A 20,437-nucleotide genomic window follows, 5' to 3' on the forward strand; every position below is an offset into this window, starting at 1 on the left:
CACGACCACGTATTTAGTTGTCTTAAAAGAGTCCATAAATGCCAAAGCTCCATTTACAAAAGAGAACTGTCTCCAAGAGGCTGAGGCTGAGACAGAGACAGGTTGGGACCTTGCCCTCTCAGTGCTCGCTGTGGGTGTCACGCGGGGAGGGAGGCTGAAGCACACAGTCCTGGGCACGGATGGCCAACAGCACCATCTGTAAAGAGCTGGGCCTCCTTCCGGCTGCGAAACGACCGGGCCCTCGCCATAACGTGTTTATGCCTTCACTTCATACATATTTACTGAATGCCGACACCGGGCCAGATACCCAGCCCGGAGCTGGGGCTAGCTGTGAATAGGAACCAAGCCCTTTTTCTCAGGGTTACTGGATTCTAGTTGGAAAGACAGTAAACAGAGAAATGAACAAATTAACCAGAAGAGTATCAGCAAGTTGCCAATGTAAGAATCAAGGGGTGGGGTAGGTGGTGCCCAAGGGGCTGCACTGCTCCTTGGATTGGGAGGTGAAAGCAAGCTCTCTGGGGAAGTGACATTTAAGCTGAGATCTGAGGGAGTAGGAGCTGTTGATGGAAATGTCGCGGAAAAGAGCATGGCAGGCAGCGACAACTGTGAGCACCCAAGTCCCCAGGCACGGTGAGGCATGGCGTGTTCAGGTGAGACTGAACACGGGGACATGAGTGAGCCATAAAGGGTAAGGCAAACATGGGAAGGGTCCCTTTCAGAGTCCTTCCAGCTGATGGCGAAAGAATTAGAACAGTAAGGAAAGGCAAAGTTGTTTACAAGTTAGTCTGTAATTCTCAGGCTACAATTTTTCTTTATGTAATTTTTCCTACTTCCCAAAACTTTTCTCTCAGCTACCTGTCTTTGAAACTTCCACATGGAACTCCATATTCTTAAGCAGGATGAAATAAGTCACCGTGGAATCTGATCTTGAAAATAAATATCCAATCAAGAGAGTGGCTGTTGTCTTCCATTATATTAGAATGTTATCAAGTGCCTGTCAGATGTACTTACATTTTTCAGGTGGGGTTATTGTAATAGTCTGAGCTGTAAATTCTTCATCAAAATATCTGGTATCTGTCTCAGATGTTACTTGAGGCTTAAAAGGAGGTACAAGCTGCAAGAAAGAAGAAGGGTACTATTAACGGATTTCGGTTTAGAAAAATTCATTTCTAGGATAAAATTAGAGAGCAAATAATTAACGGAACAGTGCCAGAGACCAGATCGCTGAGTCACTGTGTGCAGGAGATGTGGCATTTGGCTTCCCAGTCAACAGTCTGAGCACAGAACAGGAGGTACTTGGTTGTTCTGTATAAAATTTGACAGATTATGTGAAACAGAACAAATGAGAACCAGAGAATAGGGTGGAAAGAGGATACTGAAAAGTCCTCATTTCCCCGCCAATCACAAACATACACACAAACCATATGGATGCAAACCCTGCCACCAAAATGCATGCTCTCCCCCAAGCAGCGAAAGCATGACTCGTCCCCTAGTCTCTTCCTGGCGCCTGGTCCAACAGCTTATTAGTAATCCCGAACACAACTTAACGATGTGGTTACCCCCCAGGTCACAGAGTGCTCCCCTGTCCTTGACAAAGAACTATACCCACTTACTTGAGATAAGCATGAACACCTGACCCTGCTCCAAGACAGGGGCCTGGGGAGCCCCTGAAGTTACATGCCAATGTTTCATCCCTTGGTTGCAGCCGATCCCCAAAAGGGATGGGGACCCAAAAGACAGTACAGGGACTGCTCTAGGACTGACAGGGCTGGACGCCTCTGCCTCACAGCTGCAGCAGGCTCGGTGCGGGCCAAGTCTGGGGCTGCTGAAAGCCTCTGGGACCTCCGCTGGGGAGGGAGGAGCCGGAGCTGGGGTGGGACTCCTGCTCCTCAGGGCTCCAGCCTCACAGGAGAACACTGGGAGCCCTGTCCCAGGGCCTGGAGTCCCAGCATCCGCTCTCATGAGTTCCCTGCACAACAGGAGATGCTGCTTTTAGGACAAAATTCCCAAGTGGACAGAAATATGGAGAAGCGAGGGACAGAAATCAGTACGTTTTATAAAGAGTTTACAGAAACCAACAGAAACACACAACTGGCTTTAGCTCAATGCATTTTCCCACTCTTGTCACCAAATTTATGTTAAATAATAAGGCAAAAATCTTTACATTACTCTCTAAGCAGACTATGTTTCCAAAAACCCGAGGGTAAGCAGAATGAAAAGCATGTTTTCGGAATAAAGGACCACACATCTCCGTTTATGCCACATGTAACAGAGCATTTTTTAAAATCTTATTTATTTGACAGAGAGAGCGCACAAGCAGGGGGAGGGGCAGAGAGAGAAGCAGGCTCCCCGCGGGGCAGGGAGCCCGATGCGGGGCTCGATCCCAGGACCCCGGGATCATGACCTGAGCTGAAGGCAGCTGCTTCACTGCTGGAGCCACCCAGGCACCCCAGTAACAGAGCATTTTTAATCCCTTTGCCTCATCATTCTTTCTCTCTGTCCCAGGACACAGCCAGTCTAAAGTCGGCTACAAGCAGGCACTTTTTGGGGGATGAACATAGATCCGGTTCCACTTGTGACCCGCCGCGGCGTCGACAGAACAGTATGGCTCTCCTCCCAGCCCCGACCTCCCCGGGGCAAGCTCCTCGGCCGTGTGCGCGCTGCTCGGGGACGCTGCCGGGCCGTGCAAACATTCGCTCCACCGCCGGAGATCTCCCCTCCTCCCCTCCGACACAAGGGCCTGCCTTTCCCGGGCGCCACACTCACGGCCCCCAGAACAGCAAAGGTGAGGGGGACCGGACAACTTGCCGTTTTCCTCGTTGGGAACCGAGGGGTCACGGCCTCTACCTGCAGGAGACCGGAGGCTGCGGCTCTGGTTGGGGTCACCGTTCTACAAATGCCTCCAAAAGGTTCTTCCTCATCCTTCCAATCAAAACTTCACAAGACACGCCTTTCGACAGAGGTGGGCTTCTGGGCATGTGCAGTAGGCTGTGCTTACCTCGGCCCACCCTTCCCAGCTGCTGCCTTCTGAGGCGAAAACGGCAATCGGCCTTCGCGTTCCGGGGAAAGCTGCTCTCCTTTTAGGTGAGAGAGCGCGGGGCCCCTTGAAACTCAACAGAAACTGGGACGATCTTAAAACAGCTTCCAAAGGTGACGGGGGCCTCGAGCCAGCCTCTGTTCACAAGCCTTCTGACCTCCTCGCACCGACCGCCGCCTCTCCTCACGTGGCTTCCTTGTCCTTCACAGGCTTTTCAACAGCCAACTCAACGCCCTTACGCATGCGCACAAAATATACGTGCATTCGTCTCCTGCCGCCACCATTATACCTCCTCCTAACAAAACGTAAGCTCGGTGACAGTGAGGACGTTCAAGAACAGTTTTATTGAGGTATGAGTGACCTACAATAAACCATACGTGTTACAATTTGAGCGGTTTTGCCATACGTACAAAACCATGAAGCCCTCACCCCAATCAAGATGTGCCGCAGTGTCTGTTTCCTCATGAGCCTGTTGTGAGCCGTCCTCCCTCGTGCTTTCTGCCACCATGGCCTTGTCTGTACTTTCCGGACTTCTATGTAAATGGAACCGCATAGCATGTATCCTTTGTCTGATTTTTGGCACTTAGCACGGTTATTTCGACGTCCATCCCCATCACTTCGAGTGTCACCAGCTCCCCCTCCCACCCACCCCCGAGTGCTGGGTAACACCACTCCACACAGGTGTGCCCGCATCCATCTCTCCATGACCTGTCATTGGACACGGCATTGCTTCTAGTTTGGGGCTACTGCAAATAAAGCTGCGAGGACTCCTAGGTGTCCAAGTCTTTGTATAGAGATGAGCGTTCATTTATTTTGGACAAATACCAAAGAGTGGAATGGCTGGGTCACATGCTAGACATTAAGAACCTGCCAGACTGTTTCCCAAGGCAGTCGCTTCATTTTACGTGACTATCCCCCATGTACGAAAGTTCCAGTCGCTCCCCGTTCTTGCCAGCACTGGTTTGGTGGGTTTTTTCAACAGCAGACATTCCAGCGTGTGGTGGTGTTTCACTACGGGCTTAATTTACATTTCCCTAATGAACAATCACCTTTTTTGTGAATTTACTTTGGTGAATTTACTTCTTTGCCCCGCCCCTTTTTGGACAATAAGTTTCAAGAGTTCTTCACATAATCTGCATGCAGGTCTTTTAATCAATTTGTGATTTGTAACTTTTTCCCGTTTGTGACTTTTCCTTTAATTCTCTTAACAGCGCCTTCTGAAGAACACACATTCTTAATTACGCTATCGTCTGGTTTATCAGTTTTTCTTTATGGGTCACGCACTGCCCTCATCTACTGAATCTCTGCATAACCTACCACCACAAAGGTTTTCTCCTATGTCTTCTTCTAGAAGGCTCTACACTTAGGACTATGTTTTGAGTTTTGTATATGCTGCAAATTAAAAAAAAAAATATGGATGTCTAATTGTTTCATCACAATTTGTTGAACTGAACTATCTTTGCACTTCTATTTTTTTTTTAAGATTTTATTTATTCATGAAAGACAGAGAGAGAGAGGCAGAGGGAGAAGCAGGCTCCCAGGGAGCAGGGAGCCTGACGCAGTACTCGATCCCAGGAGCCTGGGATCATGACCCAAGCAGAAGGCAGACGCTTAACCATCTGAGCCACCCAGGCACCCTGCACTACTATTTTAAGTCACTTAACCATATTATGTGTGGGTCTAGATTTCTAGGTTCTCTGTGGGCAAATAAAAAATGTTATCTGTCCAGGGACGCCTGGGTGACTCAGTCGGTTAAGTGTCCCACTCGATTTTGGCTCAGGTCATGATCTCAGGGGTCATGAGATTGAGCCCTGAATCGGGCTCCACACTCAGCGGGGAGTCTGCTTAAGATTCTCTCACTCTGCCTTTGCCCCTCCCCCCACGGACACATGCACTCTCTCTCAAATAAATCTTAAAAAAAATATATGTTATCTGTCTATAACAACTGTCCTGATTACTGTAACTGAGTAAGTCTTGAAGTTGGGTAGTTGTAGGCTCTCCAACTTTGTTTTCTGTCAAAGCTGTTTTGGCTACCCTTATGTCCGTCCTTGGCATTCCGTATGAATTCTATAATCAACCTAACAATTTTTACAAAATAGTCTACTAAGCTAACCTTGATTAGGATTGTGTTGAATTTATCTATCCATTTTGAGAGAACTATCATCTTAAAAATATTGAGCCTTCTAAATCATGAACACATTAGACCTCTCCATTGCTTTAGGCTGTCTTTCTCTACAATATTTTTTAGTTTACAGTATGAAGGGTTTTCACATCTTTTGTCAAAAGTATTCCTAAGTACTTCATATTTCTGTTGCTATCATAAGTGATATTCTTGTTAGTCTCCATTTTGGATTGTCTGTTGCTACTGTATACATTTAGTTATTTTTGTATTGTACAATCTTTTATATATTTACTTTGTATCAAGTAACTAATGGGTTAAACTTTCATAGCTTTTTTTGTAGATTCCAGCTGATTTTCTATATAGATAATCATGTTGTCCATAAATAAGACAGATTTACTTCTTTCCAATCTGAATGCATTTAATTTCTTTTTCTTGCCTTACTGCACTGGCCAGAACCTCCAGTACAATGCTAACAGAGCAGACATCTTCACCTTGTAAAATCACTCAGACTTCCCCCGGTAGGATATTAGTGATAAGTTTTTCCTAGATGTCCTTTATCAGGGTGGGGAAGTTTCTCATTCATAGTTTACTGGGGGTTATTTTTTTTTGTTTGCTTTTTGTTTAAATCAGATGGACGTTGGATTTTCTTGGGGTTTTTTTTGCATCCAATGAGATAACCATGTGTATTTCTTTCTTAGTTATTATTAATATGGTAAATTATAATGACTTTTTAAAAAATTTAAAAAAAAAATTTTTTTATTATGTTATGTTAATCACCATACATTACATCATTAGTTTTTGATGTAGTGTTCCATGATTCATTGTTTGCGTATAACACCCAGTGCTCCATGCAGAACGTGCCCTCCTTAATTAATATGTATCACCAGGCTAACCCATCCCCCCACGCCCCTCCCCCTAGAGCCCTCAGTTTGTTTTTCAGAGTCCATCGTCTCTCATGGTTCGTCTCCCCCTCCGACTTCCCCCCTTTCATTCTTCCCCTCCTGCTATCTTCTTCCCTTTTTTTTTTTTAACATATAATGTATTATTTGTTGCAGAGGTACATGTCTGTGATTCAACAGTCTTACACAATTCACAGTGCTCACCATAGCACATACCCTCCCCAATGTCTATCACCCAGGCACCCCATCCCTCCCACCCCCCACCACTCCAGCAACCCTCATAATGACTGACTTTTAAATATTAAACCAACTTGTATTTCTAGAATAAACCCCACTTGGTAATGATGTGCTATTCTTGTATTTATTGTTGGATCTGATTTGCTAAAATAATGTGAAGTATTTTTACACATATGTTAATTAAGGAAATTGGTCTATAGTTTTCTTTTCTTGTATTATCTTTGCCTGCTTTTGGTACCAGGTTAAGCTAGCCTCACAGAATGAACTGGGAAATACTGCCTTTTTCTTCAGTTCTCTGGAGGAATCTTTGTAGAACTGATACTATTACTCACTTAAAAGTTTGGGAATTCACTAGTGAAGCCATATGGGTTGGGAGTCTTTTTTGTGAGAAGCATTTTAACTACAAATAAAATTTCTTTAACACATACCAAGTTATTCATGATATCTATTTCTTCATGGTAATTTGCATCTTTCAAGGGATTTGTCCATTTCAGCAAAACTGTTGATTTTATGGACATGAAGATTTTCATGCTATTTCCTATTATCCCATTTAATACCCATAAAATCTGTAGTGATGTCACCCCTCTCATTTGTGGTATTAATAGCTTGTCTTCTTGCTTTTCTGTTCACTTTGGTTAGAAATTTATCAATTTTGTTAATCTTCTCAACCACCTTTCATCAATTTTCTCTATTATTTTTTCATTTTTATTTCACCGAATGCTGCCCCAATCTTTATTAATTCCTTTCTTCTGCTTACATTGTTGAGTTTAATTTGTTCTTTTTCTAGTTTCTCAAGATGGAAGATAAGGCCACTGATCTCAGACCTTTCTTCTTTCTGAGTCTTGCCCTCTGGTACTACTCTCTTGAGGCATTACATTAGTGGTAGCCCACAGCAAAACATGTTTTTTCATTTTTAGTCAGTTCAAAATACTTCATACTTTCCCTTTTGGTTTCTACTTCCACCCAGGGATTATTTAAAATTACACTTAGTTTCCAAGTAATTGAGGATTTTCTACATATCTTTGTTTTGATTTCTAATTTTATTCTTTTCATTCAAAGAGACCATGATTTAAGTTACCCGCATCCTTTAAAATCTATAGAATTGTTTTGCTCAAAATATGGTATATCATGGCAAATGTTCTGTGTGATCTTGAGAAGAAGGAATGTTCTTCTGTTGTCAGGTGGTGTTCCATAAATGTCAATTAGATTAAACTGGTTGATGGTATTGCTAGTGTCTTCTATAACTTTAATGACTTTCTGCTTCTATCAATTATTTAGAGATAGTATTGACATGTCAAATTATAATGTGTATTTGTCTATTTTGTCTTATGGTCCTATTAGTTTTTATGTACTTTAAGATTTGTTATTAGATGTAAAAATAATGAAGATTTTTATGTGTTATAGTTGAGATGAAATAAGTCTACCACTTGCTAGTTGTTTCATACTTGTCTCACCTGAGACTTTGTTTTGCAGCAATGCTACAGCCCTGATTCGGTGCTTGCCACTTAGGGGCAAAATAAATGAATCATTATTCAATCTTGGAGCTCAAGTGAGATGTCAGAGAGCATGTAGTCTGCCCTTTTAGAAATGAGGAGACTGAAGCTAAACTTGGTAAAACGACAAGTAGCACCTAGAGCAGCAAACCCTCCATCTCTGGATCCCAAGCTCTCTCTACTATGGCGCCTGCAAAGACATGCCATGAAAATGCTTTTGCTTTTGACTGCTTCTCTGGACGTTAGTCAAAGTCAAGCCAAGCCTACTGGGGGCATATTTCCTCCCCTCAGCTCACACACAGAAGGAGAAGATGACACAGTAAAGTATGAACATCCACACAGGGAAGCGAGAACCTAATTTCTGTACATGGGGAAAGGTGTGAGAGAGAATGTGCAAAGAACCGCCAAAGACCCCAACAGAGGCACCACCACACACATTCTGGGTACGCCCAGCTGTGGGTTTCCTCCGACTCCCAGTGCATACATTCACTTTGAACAACTGAACACATTTCAAATATTTCATTCTTATAGGCTGCATTGGGCCCCCTCCCCCCAAAACCGTATGTTGGGAGTCCTAACTCCCAGGGACTGTATTGGGAGAGAGGGCCTTTTAAGAGGTGGTTACATTAAAATGAGGTGTTAGAGTGGGCCTTAGTCCAACCTGACAGGTGTCCTTGTAAGAAGAGGAAATGGGGACACACAAAGGGACTCCAGAGGCACGCACACGGAGGAAAGACCATGTGAGGAGGAACAGGTAAGGCATCTATCTACAAGCCAAGGAAAGAGGCTTCAGAAGAAACCAACCCTGCCAGTATCTTGATCTGGAACATCCAGTTCCCAGAACCGTAGGAAAACAAATTTCTGTTAAGTCACCCAGGCTGTGGTACTTGGTTATGGCAGCCCCAGCAGACTAACACATTAATTTTCTATTTTGCCCCTAAACCAATATCATCTTAATTTTCCCTCCCCAGTTCTGGACACAGCTCTCAAAACACTCCTCTATCAACTGACACACTGCAGACTCTCACTGAGGAATGCAGAGGTGCTGGCAGAGGCAGAAACACTCAACTGTAAATCTCAGCTACCTTTAGATGTTAACTCAATGGATGGCATTAACTGCAAACCTGACATATTTTCCCAACAGATGCATTAAACCTCGAATGTATCTGTCTTTGAAAGCTCATTGGTTTTTGGGAAATGTCGCTCCAGATGATGTAAATAGGAAGACCACAGTGCTGGGCTGAGGGCTGTGCTTCCCGTTTACCAACAAGGCGTTCTCAGAGCTGCGTGTCCTTGCAGTCTCAAGACCACAGTGTGGCGGCAAGACGGCAGCCCCCCAAATCCTTCCATGCTGACCCTCTCCCAGATTTTACATGGTATCAAGTCACTCTGTCATTTGCTATCATTCTAAAGCACTGTGTTTCTTTCCAGTGTAAGTGAAAGAATAGCGAGAAAACATGCCCCTGAACTTGTTAGAGTAAGTCGTAGTCCTGGTGTAGCTGGAGGTACAGCAGGGGAATACAGATGCCAAGGTTGCTGAGGGTCAGTCTCCCCTGACCTTCCTCAGCAACAAATCAATTGCTACCTCCCGGTCTCTATGTTCTTTCTTCTGTTTTTAGTGTTGGCGCCCTAGAAATAGACAGCAGGGCTTGAAACTTGCAGGGAAAGCTCATACAGACGGTTTCTATGGAACCGCAACTGTCACCCTATTTGAATATTATGTTTATGTCCACGACTCTGATATAGATCAAAAAGCCCAGGAACACAGACACTGGCAATAAAAATTGCCAAAACCACTGAAGGCTTAGATTTGCAACAGACAATAATCTAATGCTGTAATTCTACCTCTTTAAAACATCAAGAAAGTAAGCTTACATGAGGATTCTGGTTTAATTAATCTCTGTTCTCCTGAAAAACTGTTCTTGTTTTTTGTGTTTTTTTGAGGGAGACAGCATGTAAGTGGGAGGTGGGGTTACAGAGGGAGAGGGAGAGAGAACCTCAAGCAGGCTCCATGCCCAGCATGGAGACTGACATGCGGGGCTCAATCTCATGACTCCGAGACCATGACCTGAGCCGAAATCAAGAGTCAGATGCTCAAATGACTGAGCCACGCAGGCGCCCCTCCTCAAAAACTGGTTTTATGCTTTGTGTGTGTGTGTATATGTATATGCACACACACACACACACACACACACACACACACACACACAGGGAAAGTGGGAATACGGAAAGAGGATTTATTTCTAACAAAACTAATAAATCTATGGCAAACATTGCTTAATTATATTATCTGCTAAGACTTATAATACCAGTTAACATTTTTGGACAGATTACCAGAAACTCCAATACCTATCCTTCATTTTCACAAAACCACACAGTAGTAATTCATGTCCACAATGTTCACTTGATCCTATAAAAAAAAATGCACCAAGGTTCCCAAGGTATGTATCACAATAATATGCAAATATTATATCCTAACTTGAGCCCAGCAAAGTCAATATTTTAGCTATAACAAACATTAAATGTTTAATTAATACATCTGTTTTCCCTGCTGGAATTTAGAAGGGCTTTTTAACACACAGTATGCATGGTTTGCACTGCTTTGAAAGTAACCCCCAGAAATTTGAACTTCTACTTTCTTTTCCTTGATCAATGTCCTCATTTAAAAAGAGCTTCACAATGAGGCAAGATGGCAGAGGAGTAGGAAACCTGGATTTTGTCCGGTCTCAGGAATTCAACTGGATAGGGCTCAAACCATTCTAAACACCTACGACCTCAACAGGAGATCGAAGAAAAGAATAGCAACAACTCTCTGAACAGAAAAGCGACCACTTTCTGGAAGGGAGGACGTGCAGAGAGAAGTGAATCCAAGGCGATATTCGGGAGGAGAGACAGTGGGGGCGGGGGGAGGGCCTCTGTCGGCCGCTTCTGGCAAGTGATAGAGCTGCGGAGCACAAAACCAGAACTTGTAGAAGTTGGCTCCACTGACGGACGTCGCTCCAGTGGCTAAGTGGGGGGTGGAACCCTCACAGGACAGTATGGTCTCAGGACCCTCGGGGTCACAAGAAGACCAGGGGTGCCTGAGTGCGGCAGAGCTCCAGGGTATCGGAGTGGGGAAGCCAGCTGCAGAGATGCAACCGAGGCGCAGGCTCTCAGCTCGGGGTTGCCATAAACTGTGATCCGTGGCGCAGTCGGGCCACTGCTCCTCCAGCAAGGACCCAACAAACGGCAGATTCAGGGAGACTCCCCTGCCTCCCCCGGGAGGAGCGGCGTGGGATCTGCTGGGTTTGGAGACTCCACACTGAGTCAGGTGCCAGACATAGAAACGCTCGGTCACAAGCCGGGTGAGCACGGAGTGCGGCCGGAGACCAGGGAGACGGGAGTGATTGACTGCTTTTCTCTGGGGGCGCACTGAGGAGCGGGGCCCTGAGTTCTCAGCGCCTCCCCGGGGAGATTGGGAGGCTGCCATTTTCACTCTCGTGCTCCAAAGATGTACCGAGAGCTTGCAGGGAACAAAAGCTCCCGAGAGCAAATCCGAGCAGATTACTTAGCCCAGACCGACAAGGGCGGGGCAATTCCGCCTCCCACAAAAACATTTGGGAACCACGGCAACAGGCCCCTCCCCCAGAAGATCAGCACGAACAGCCAGCCAAGACTAAGTATACTGATCAATGAGAACAGCAGAACTCCAGCGCTAGGGGAATACTGCACATAGAATCCATGGCTTTTTTACCATGATTCTTTATTCTTTCAAAGTTAATTTTTTTAACTTTTTAAAAAAATTTTTCTTTTTCCCTTTTTCAACCAACATCTTATCAATCCTTTTTTTAAAAACGTTTTTATTTTTCATTTTTAGAGTCATATTCTATCCCTTCATAGTAGTTACCCTTTTTTTTTTGGCATATATATATGTTATTCTCTCCTTAAAATTTTGAGATCCAGTTTCTTCTAACATCAAAATATACCCTAAATCTCTAGTGTATGGCTTCGTTCTAGTCTCCTGCCTGATAGCATTCTCTCCCTTTTTTTTTCTTTTTTCTTTTTAAATCCTCTTTTTTCTTTTTTCAAACAACTTCTTATCAATTCCTTTTATAAAATTTTTTATAATTTTCATCTTTACAGTCATATTCCATCCCTTCATCATATCAACCCTTATTTTTCTACATATATACATTTTTCTTTCTTTAAATTTTGGGAGGCACTTTCTTCTAACAGACCAAAATACACCCAAAATCTAGTGTGTGGCACTGATCTATGCACCACCTGATCATATTTGATCATATTGTTTTTTTTGTTTTGTTCTGTTTTTGTTTGCTTTTATCTTTTTCTTTTCTTTTTTTTCTTTTTCTTTTTTCTTTCTTACCCTTTCTTATCCCCCGGCTTCAGGTCTTTTCTGATTTGTTTCGAGTATATTTTCTGGGGACGTTGTTACCCTGTTAGCATTTTGTTCTCTCATTCATCTATTCTCTGGACAAAATGACAAGACAGAAAAAAATCACCTCAACAAAAAGAATAAGAGTTAGTACAGACTGCCAGGGACCTACTCAATACAAACATTAGTATGATTTCGGACCTAGAGTTCAGAATCATGATTTTAAAGATACTAGGTGGGCTTGAAAAAAGCATGGAAGTTATTAGAGAAACCCTTTCTGGACAAATAAAAGAACTAAAATCTAACCAAGTCGAAATCAAAAAGGCTATTAATGAGGTGCATTCAAAAATAGGGGCACTAACTGCTAGGATAAATGAGGCAGAAGAGAGAATCAGTGACATACAAGACAAAATGATGGAAAATAAAGAAGCTGAGAAAAAGAGAGATAAAAAATTACTGTATCACAAGGGCAGAATTCGAGAGATAAGCGATACCATAAGATGAAACATTAGAATAATTGGGATCCCAGAAGAAGAAGAAAGAGGGGGCAGAAGGTATATTGGAGCAAATTATAGCACAGAACTTCCCTAATTTGGGGAAGGAAACAGGCATCAAAATCCAGGAGGCACAGAGAATCCCTCTCAAAATCAATAAAAATAGGTCAACACCCCAACATCTAATAGTAAAACTTACGAGTCTCAGAGACAAAGAGAAAATCTTGAAAGCAGCTCGGGAGAAGAGATATGTAACCTACAATGGTAGAAACATTAGATTGGCAACAGACCTATCCACAGAGACCTGGCAGGCCAGAAAGGACTGGCATGATATCTTCAGAGCACTAAACGAGAAAAATATGCAGCCAAGAATACTATATCCAGCTAGGCTGTCATTGAAAATAGAAGGAGAGATAAAAAGCTTCCAGGACAAACAAACACTAAAGGAATTTGCAAACACGAAACCAGCCCTACAAGAAATATTGAAAGGGGTCCTCTAAGCAAAGAGAGCCTAAGAGCAGCATAGACCAGAAAGGAACACAGACAATATACAGTAACAGTCACCTTACAGGCAATACTTGGCACTAAACATATCTTTCAATAGTTACGCTGAATGTAAATCGGCTAAATGCCCCAATCAAAAGACACAGGCTATCAGATTGGATAAAAAAACAAGACCCATCAATATGCTGTCTGCAAGAGACTCATTTTAGACCCAAAGACACCTCCAGATTGAAAGTGAGGGGGTGGAAAACCATTTACCATGCTAATGGACACCAAAAGAAAGCTGGGGTGGCAATCCCTACATCAGACAAATTAGATTTTAAACCAAAGACTGTAATAAGAGATGAGGAAGGACACTGTATACTACTTAAAGGGTCTATCCAACAAGAAGATCTAACAATTGTAAATATCTATGCCTCTAACATGGGAGCAGCCAATGATATAAGGCAATTAATAACAAAAGCAAAGAAACACATTGACAACAATACAATAATAGTGGGGGACTTTAACACCCCCCTCCCTGAAATGGACAGATCATCTAAGCAAAAGATCAACAAGGAAATAAAGACTTTAAATGACACACTGGACCAAATGGACTTCACAGACATATTCAGAACATTCCATCCAAAAGCAAGGGAATCATTCTTCTTAAGTGCCCATGGAACATTCTCCAGAAGAGATCACATCCTAGGTCACCAATCAGGTCTCAATCAGTACCAAAAGACTGGGATCATTCCCTGCATATTTTCAGACCACAATGCTTTGAACCTAGAACTCAATCAGAAGAGGAAAGTTGGAAAGAGCTCAAATACATGGAGGCTGAAGAGCATCCTACTAAAGAATGAATGGGTCCACCAGGAAATTAAAGAAGAATTTAAAAAAATTCCTGGAAACCAATGAAAATGAAAACACAACGGTTCAAAATCTTTGGGATGCAGCAAAGGCTGTCCTAAGAGGAAAGTATATAGCAATACAAGCCTTTCTCAAGAAACAAGAAAGGTCTCAAATACACAACTTAACCCTACACCTAAAGGAGGTAGAGAAAAAAGAGCAAATAAAGCCTAAACCCAGGAGGAGAAGAGAAATAATAAAGATCTGAGCAGAAATCAATGAAATAAAAACCAAAAGAACAGTTGAACAGATCAACGAAACAAGAAGCTGATTCTTTGAAAGAAATAACAAGATTGATAAACCCCTGGCCAGACCCATCAAAAAGAAAAGAGAAAGGACCCAAATCAACAAAATCATGAATGAAAGAGAAGAGATAACACCAACACCAAAGAAATACGAACAATTATAAGAACATATTCTGAGCAACTATATGCCAGCAAATCATATGATCTGGAAAAATGGATGCATTCCTAGGGATGTATCAACTACCAAAACTGAACCAGGAAGAAATAGAAAACCTGAACAGACCTATAACAACTAAGGAAATTGAAGCAGTCATCAAAAATCTCCCAACAAACAAAAGCCCAGGGCCAGATGGCTTCCCAGGGGAATTCTACCAAACATTTAAAGAAGAATTAATACCCATTCTCCTGAAACTGTTTCAAAAAATGGAAATGGAAGGAAAACTTCCAGACTTGTTTTATGAGGCCAGCATTATCTTGATCCCAAAACCAGACAAAGACCCCATCAAAAAGGAGAATTACAGACCAATATCCTTGATGAACATGGATGCAAAAATTCTCACCAAAATACTAGCCAATAGGATCCAACAGTACATTAAAAGGATTATTCACCACGACCGAGTGGGATTTATCCCTAGGCTGCAAGGCTGGTTCAACATCTGCAAATCAATCAACGTGATACAATACATTAACAAAAGAAAGAAAAAGAATCATAGGATCCTCTCAATGGACGCAGAAAAACCATCTGACAAAGTACAGCATCCTTTCTTGATCAAAACTCTTCAGAGTATAGGGATAGAGGGCATACCTCAATATCATAAAAGCCATCTATGAAAAACCTACAGCGAATATCATTCTCAATGGGGAAAAACTGAGAGCTTTTCCCCTAAGGTCAGGAACGCGGCAGGGATGTCCACTATCACCACTGCTATTCAACATAATATTAGAAGTCCTAGCCACAGCAATCAGACAACAAAATGAAATCAAAGGCATCCAAATTGGCAAAGAAAAAGTCAAACTCTCACTGTTTGCAGATGATATGATACTTTATGTGGAAAACCCAAAAGACAGCACCACAAAACTGCTAGAACTCATACAGGAATTTAGTCAAGTGGCAGGATAAAAAAATCAATGCACAGAAATCAGTGGCATTCCTAAAATCAGATGCTTAACCGACTGAGCCACCCAGGTGCCCCCATGTGTGTTTGGAGCCCTCAAGTATCAGCGGTCTAGGGGACCCAGCTGATGAGCTCCTCTCCCGGGGGAAAAAAAAAAAATCAGTGGCATTCCTATACACCAACAAGAAGACAAAAGAAAGAGAAATTAAGGAGTCGATCCCATTTACAATTGCACCCAAAACTGTAAGATACCTAGGAATAAATCTAAGCAAAGAGGCAAAGAATCTGTACTCAGAAAACTATAAAATACTCATGGAAGAAATTGAGGAAGACACAAAGAAATGGAAAAATATTCCATGCTCATGGACTGGAAGAACAAATATTGTGAAGATGTCAATGCTACGTAGAGCAATCTACACATTCAATGCAATCCCCATCAAAATACCATCCACTTTTTTCAAAGAAATGGAACAAATAATCCTACAATTTGTATGGAACCAGAAAAGACCCTGAATAGCCAGAGGAATGTTGAAAAAGAAAAGCAAAGCTGGCAGCATCACAATTCCGGACTTCCAGCTCTATTACAAAGCTGTCATCAAGAGAGTATGGTACTGGCACAAAAACAGACACATAGATCAATGGAACAGAATAGAGAGCCCAGAAATGGACCCTCAACTCTATGGTCAACTCATCTTTGACAAAGCAGGAAAGAATGTCCAATGGAAAAAAGACCGTCTCTTTAACAAATGGTGTTGGGAAAATTGGACAGCCACATGCAGAAGAAAGAAACTGGACCATTTCCTTACACCACACACAAAAATAGACTCAAAATGGTTGAAAGACCTAAAAGTGAGATGGGAGTCCATCAAAATCCTAAAGGAGAACACAGGCAGCAACCTCTTTGACCTCAGCTGCAGCAACTTCTTCCTAGAAACATCGCCAAAGGCAAGGGAAGCAAGGGCAAAAATAAACTATTGGATTTCATCAAGATAAAAAGCTTTTGCACAGCAAAAGAAACAGTCAACAAGACCAAAAGACAACCGACAGAATGGGAGAAGATATTTGCAAATGACGTATCAGATAAAGTGCTAGTATCCAAAATCTATAAAGAACTTATCAAACCCAACACCCAAAGAACAAATAATCCAATCAAGAAATGGACAGAAAACATGAACTGCCATTTTTCCAAAGAAGACATCCAAATGGCCAATAGACACATGAAAAAGTGCTCAACATCACTGGGCATCAGGGAAATCCAAATCAAAACCTCAATGAGATACCACCTCACACCAGTCAGACTGGCTAAAATTAACAAGTCAGGAAACGACAGATGTTGGCAGGGATGCGGAGAAAGGGGAACCCTCCTACACTCTTGGTGGGAATGCAAGCTGGTGCAGCCACTCTGAAAAACAGTATGGAGGTTCCTCAGAAAGTTGAAAATGGAGCTGCCAAACGATCCAGCAATTGCACTACTAGGTATTTACCCCAAAGATACAAATGTAGGGACCCGAAGGGGTATGTGCACCCCAATGTTTATAGCAGCAATGTCCACAATAGCCAAACTGTGGAAAGAGCCAAGATGTCCATCAACAGATGAATGGATAAAGAAGATGTGGTGTATGTGTATACACACACACACACACACACACACACACACACACACACACAATGGAATATTATGCAGCCATCAAAAGGAATGAGATCTTGCCATTTGCAACGATGTGGATGGAACTGGAGGTGTTATGCTGAGTGAAATAAGTCAATCAGAGAAAGACATGTATCATATGACCTCACTGATATGAGGAATTCTTAATCTCAGGAAACAAACTGAGGGTTGCTGGAGGGGGAGGTGGGAGAGATGGGGTGGTTGTGTGATAGACATTGGGGAGGGTATGTGCTATGGTGAGCGCTGTGAATTGTGCAAGGCTGTTGAATCAGATCTGTACCTTCAAACAAAGAATGCAATATATGTTAAGAAAAAAAAAAGAAGATAGCAGGAGGGGAAGAATGAAGGGGGGGAAATTGGAGGGCGAGACGAACCATGAGAGACAATGGACTCTGAAAAAGAAACTGAGGGTTCTAGAGGGGGGTGGGGGGATGGGTTAGCCTGGTGATGGGTATTAAAGAGGGCACGTTCTGCATGGAGCACTGGGTGTTAGGCACAAACAATGAATCATGGAACACTACATCAAAAACTAATGATGTAATGTATGGTGATTAACATAATAATAAAAATTAAAAAAAATAAAAAGAGCTTCACAAACATTCCGCTGGTTGTGAGTCTGTGGACAGGTGGTGCTGCTCACGAACATCAATGGGCACATTACATCATTGGAGGACCTCAGGTATACTTGGAGAAGAGTTGCTTATGGAGGTAAAACAACTCTTGTTAGTGAAACAGAGCCCTCTCTGAAAGGCGAGGGTCAGTAGTAAAAAGACTTTGCTGCTACGCAGGTGAGGATAGGCAAGCGGAGTCCATTACAGACCTCAAGAACTTCCTGCAACAGTCTACTCTTCATCCCCCTCCAGCTGACCGCACAGGCACAGCCCCCCACCAGGATCATGGCAGCCACAAATCACTATCTCTGATTAGAAATGTTCATGAACATGGGCAAAAGTTAAATGAGTATGTAAACTGGGGAGAAATGGTATAAGATGAAGAAAACTTAGGACCTATTTCAACAGACAAAAACCAAACCAACCAAACAAAAACCCTATAAAATGTGGGTAGGCTCCCAGGTAGTCACATTAAAGTCTATTAAACCTATAATACAGAAAAAGATGGATATTAATAATAAAGCTCCCAACCAAGATTTAGTAATATTTTTACAAGGAAATCCATATTATATTTCTGTGAAGATGACCAAGATCCTATCCCCATGCCCACCTTTCCACCAAGACAGCCACTCTCTCATTATCACACCAGACCAACCCCTACAGAGGACCTAGTGATCCAAGACCCTCTGGGTTTGGGGATAAGATTTTGTGGGAAGGGAAGAAGGAAAAGTAGAGGACTTAAAAGCAGAGTAGAAGAATGTGGAGGTTCAATTTGAGGGCAGAGAGGCAGAGAGTTTCTGTGAGAGGTGAGGGAGCTACTGGCAGAGAGAATCTGGGTTTGTGGGGAGCCCCTGTGGCCCGGCACTGTGTTAGTTCACGGATCTGCAGAAACTAACCAGAATCAGGTGAAGAATCCCAAAGGCGGGAGCTCAGTTGTGCAGGCCCCCAAAGGAGGGAGAGGAGCAACAAGAGGTTCTAAACGCACAAGTATTTTTCCTAATTTGACTATGCATCCAAGGACCCCTGCAGGCGCACACGGACCAGCCAGACACAGAATCATAAGATGGGAAGCTAGAACAAGCAGCACTACCTTTAGCCGGGCACCTCGAAGTTCAACAGGGCCTAAGTGATCCAATGTACTCAAGTCCTTAGGAAGAACAAAGAAGTGGGTGTTTGAGTATCTCTTCTTTTCAATGCATTTTCAACCGAATTATAAAATATGTGCATTGAAAGGAATCTTGTAGATCTAATCCAATCCCCTCATTTTAAAATGAAAAAACTGAGGCCCCAAATTTTCATACTAGTTGAAGTTATCCAAAAGCATAATATAAATAAAATTCCAATTAGTTTTTTAAAACAGATTTTTATTTATTTGAGTGAAAAAGAGACAGCATGGGGGGTAGGGGGGCAGAGGGAGAGGGAGAGGCAGGCTCCCCGCTGAGCAGGGAGCTGGATGTGGGGCTCATGTGGGGCTTGATCCCAGAACTCTGGGATCATGACCTGAGCCGCAGGCAGACACTTAACCAACTGAGCCACCCAGGCGCCCCTAATTCCAATTACTTTTAATTCAACCGGGAGGTCACACAGAAATGCAAATAGTTTGCTTATTTGTGTCTCCTCCACTAAACTGTGAGCAACTTGAGGACAGGGATCTTCCCTTTAGACGCTCAGTGCATTCCTAACCGTTGGTACAAAGTAGATGAGCAGTAAATGGTGAGTAAACACTATAAAATATTGATATGAGGTACTTTGGTCTTGCAGTGTTTGAGGCCTACTCAGGACAAAAGGTGATGCAAATTGCACATTTTCTAGGAGAGTTGAGTTTGTCAGTAAGAGCTGGGACAAGCAGGGAAGGGAAGAGCCTAGAGTTATCTCCTGGAGGTGCACGGAACTAACCACACATTCACTGCTAATTCACAACATTGAAATAAGCTCTTTCACCTACACAGACTCTTCGGAATGCTGCACAAATGTGAATTTGTGGGATACTTCTTTGCATGAATACAAAATGTTCCTGTGTCACCAGAAGCAAGGCTGTGTTTGACATGCTATGATGCATAATTAAAAATAAATACTAAGTTTTGCTTCTGTTAATGGCCAAGCAGCTCCTGTTGGATCAACCCTCCTGTAGATAATTATAAACTCTGGAGAAAATCCAAAGGTTCTGGGAAGCAACTAGAAACAGGTATGTACCAGAGGGGAGTTGGACACTATGAAGAAGGAAACAGGACTGGGTGAATTCCCCATGTTTGTGGCTCTTAGCTCCAGTCTATACCATGCAGGGTTAAAACTTGGATGAGAAATCTATAGTCTTACATTCTTATAGTCTTATCTTGGGATAAGCACAGCAGCTTAAAGTAGGGAGAGCAGAAGAGGGGGGACCCCACATTCTGAATATAGTCTTGCCCAAATCTCCGGCCGACTCCTGAACTATGCATGCACAGGGCAGACTCCAAGCTACCTAGGGAAGTCTAAATAAACTGACCTAAAATTTTAACTGATTCTCACTGGGGAGGCACAGGGGTTGCTGTTTGAGTTCAGCCATGATAAATTGCTTACAAATACAAAAAAAAAAAAAAAATCAATATTCTTTGTTATAATCTAATAGAATTCAGAGGCCCTACTGTGTATCAGTCACAATGCCCAGGACATATTCCAGAATGACTCAACATAAAAAGAAAGAGGAGAAGATGGACCACACACCACAAAGAGACGGTCAGGGAGACTGATGTGAACAAGCCTGGACTTTGG

General features: G+C 42.8%; 1 protein-coding gene across 4 annotated transcripts in view; it reads right to left on the bottom strand.

Annotated features, from left to right (window-relative positions):
* Positions 1–20,437, bottom strand: part of AKT3 (AKT serine/threonine kinase 3) — a 316,408-nt gene that overhangs the window by 7,659 nt on the left and 288,312 nt on the right. For all 4 annotated transcript variants that reach the window (XM_088017172.1, XM_088017171.1, XM_028111550.2 and 1 more), the window contains one exon: positions 1,012–1,114. In XM_088017172.1, the coding sequence (XP_087873298.1) occupies positions 1,012–1,114 (103 nt within the window). The remainder of the gene's footprint in view (positions 1–1,011; positions 1,115–20,437) is intronic.

Source organism: Eumetopias jubatus, unplaced genomic scaffold (assembly GCF_037043125.1).
Source record: "Eumetopias jubatus isolate StellerSeaLion01/CBP00866 unplaced genomic scaffold, mEumJub1_p1.0 scaffold_12, whole genome shotgun sequence".
NCBI classification, from domain to species: domain Eukaryota; kingdom Metazoa; phylum Chordata; class Mammalia; order Carnivora; family Otariidae; genus Eumetopias; species Eumetopias jubatus.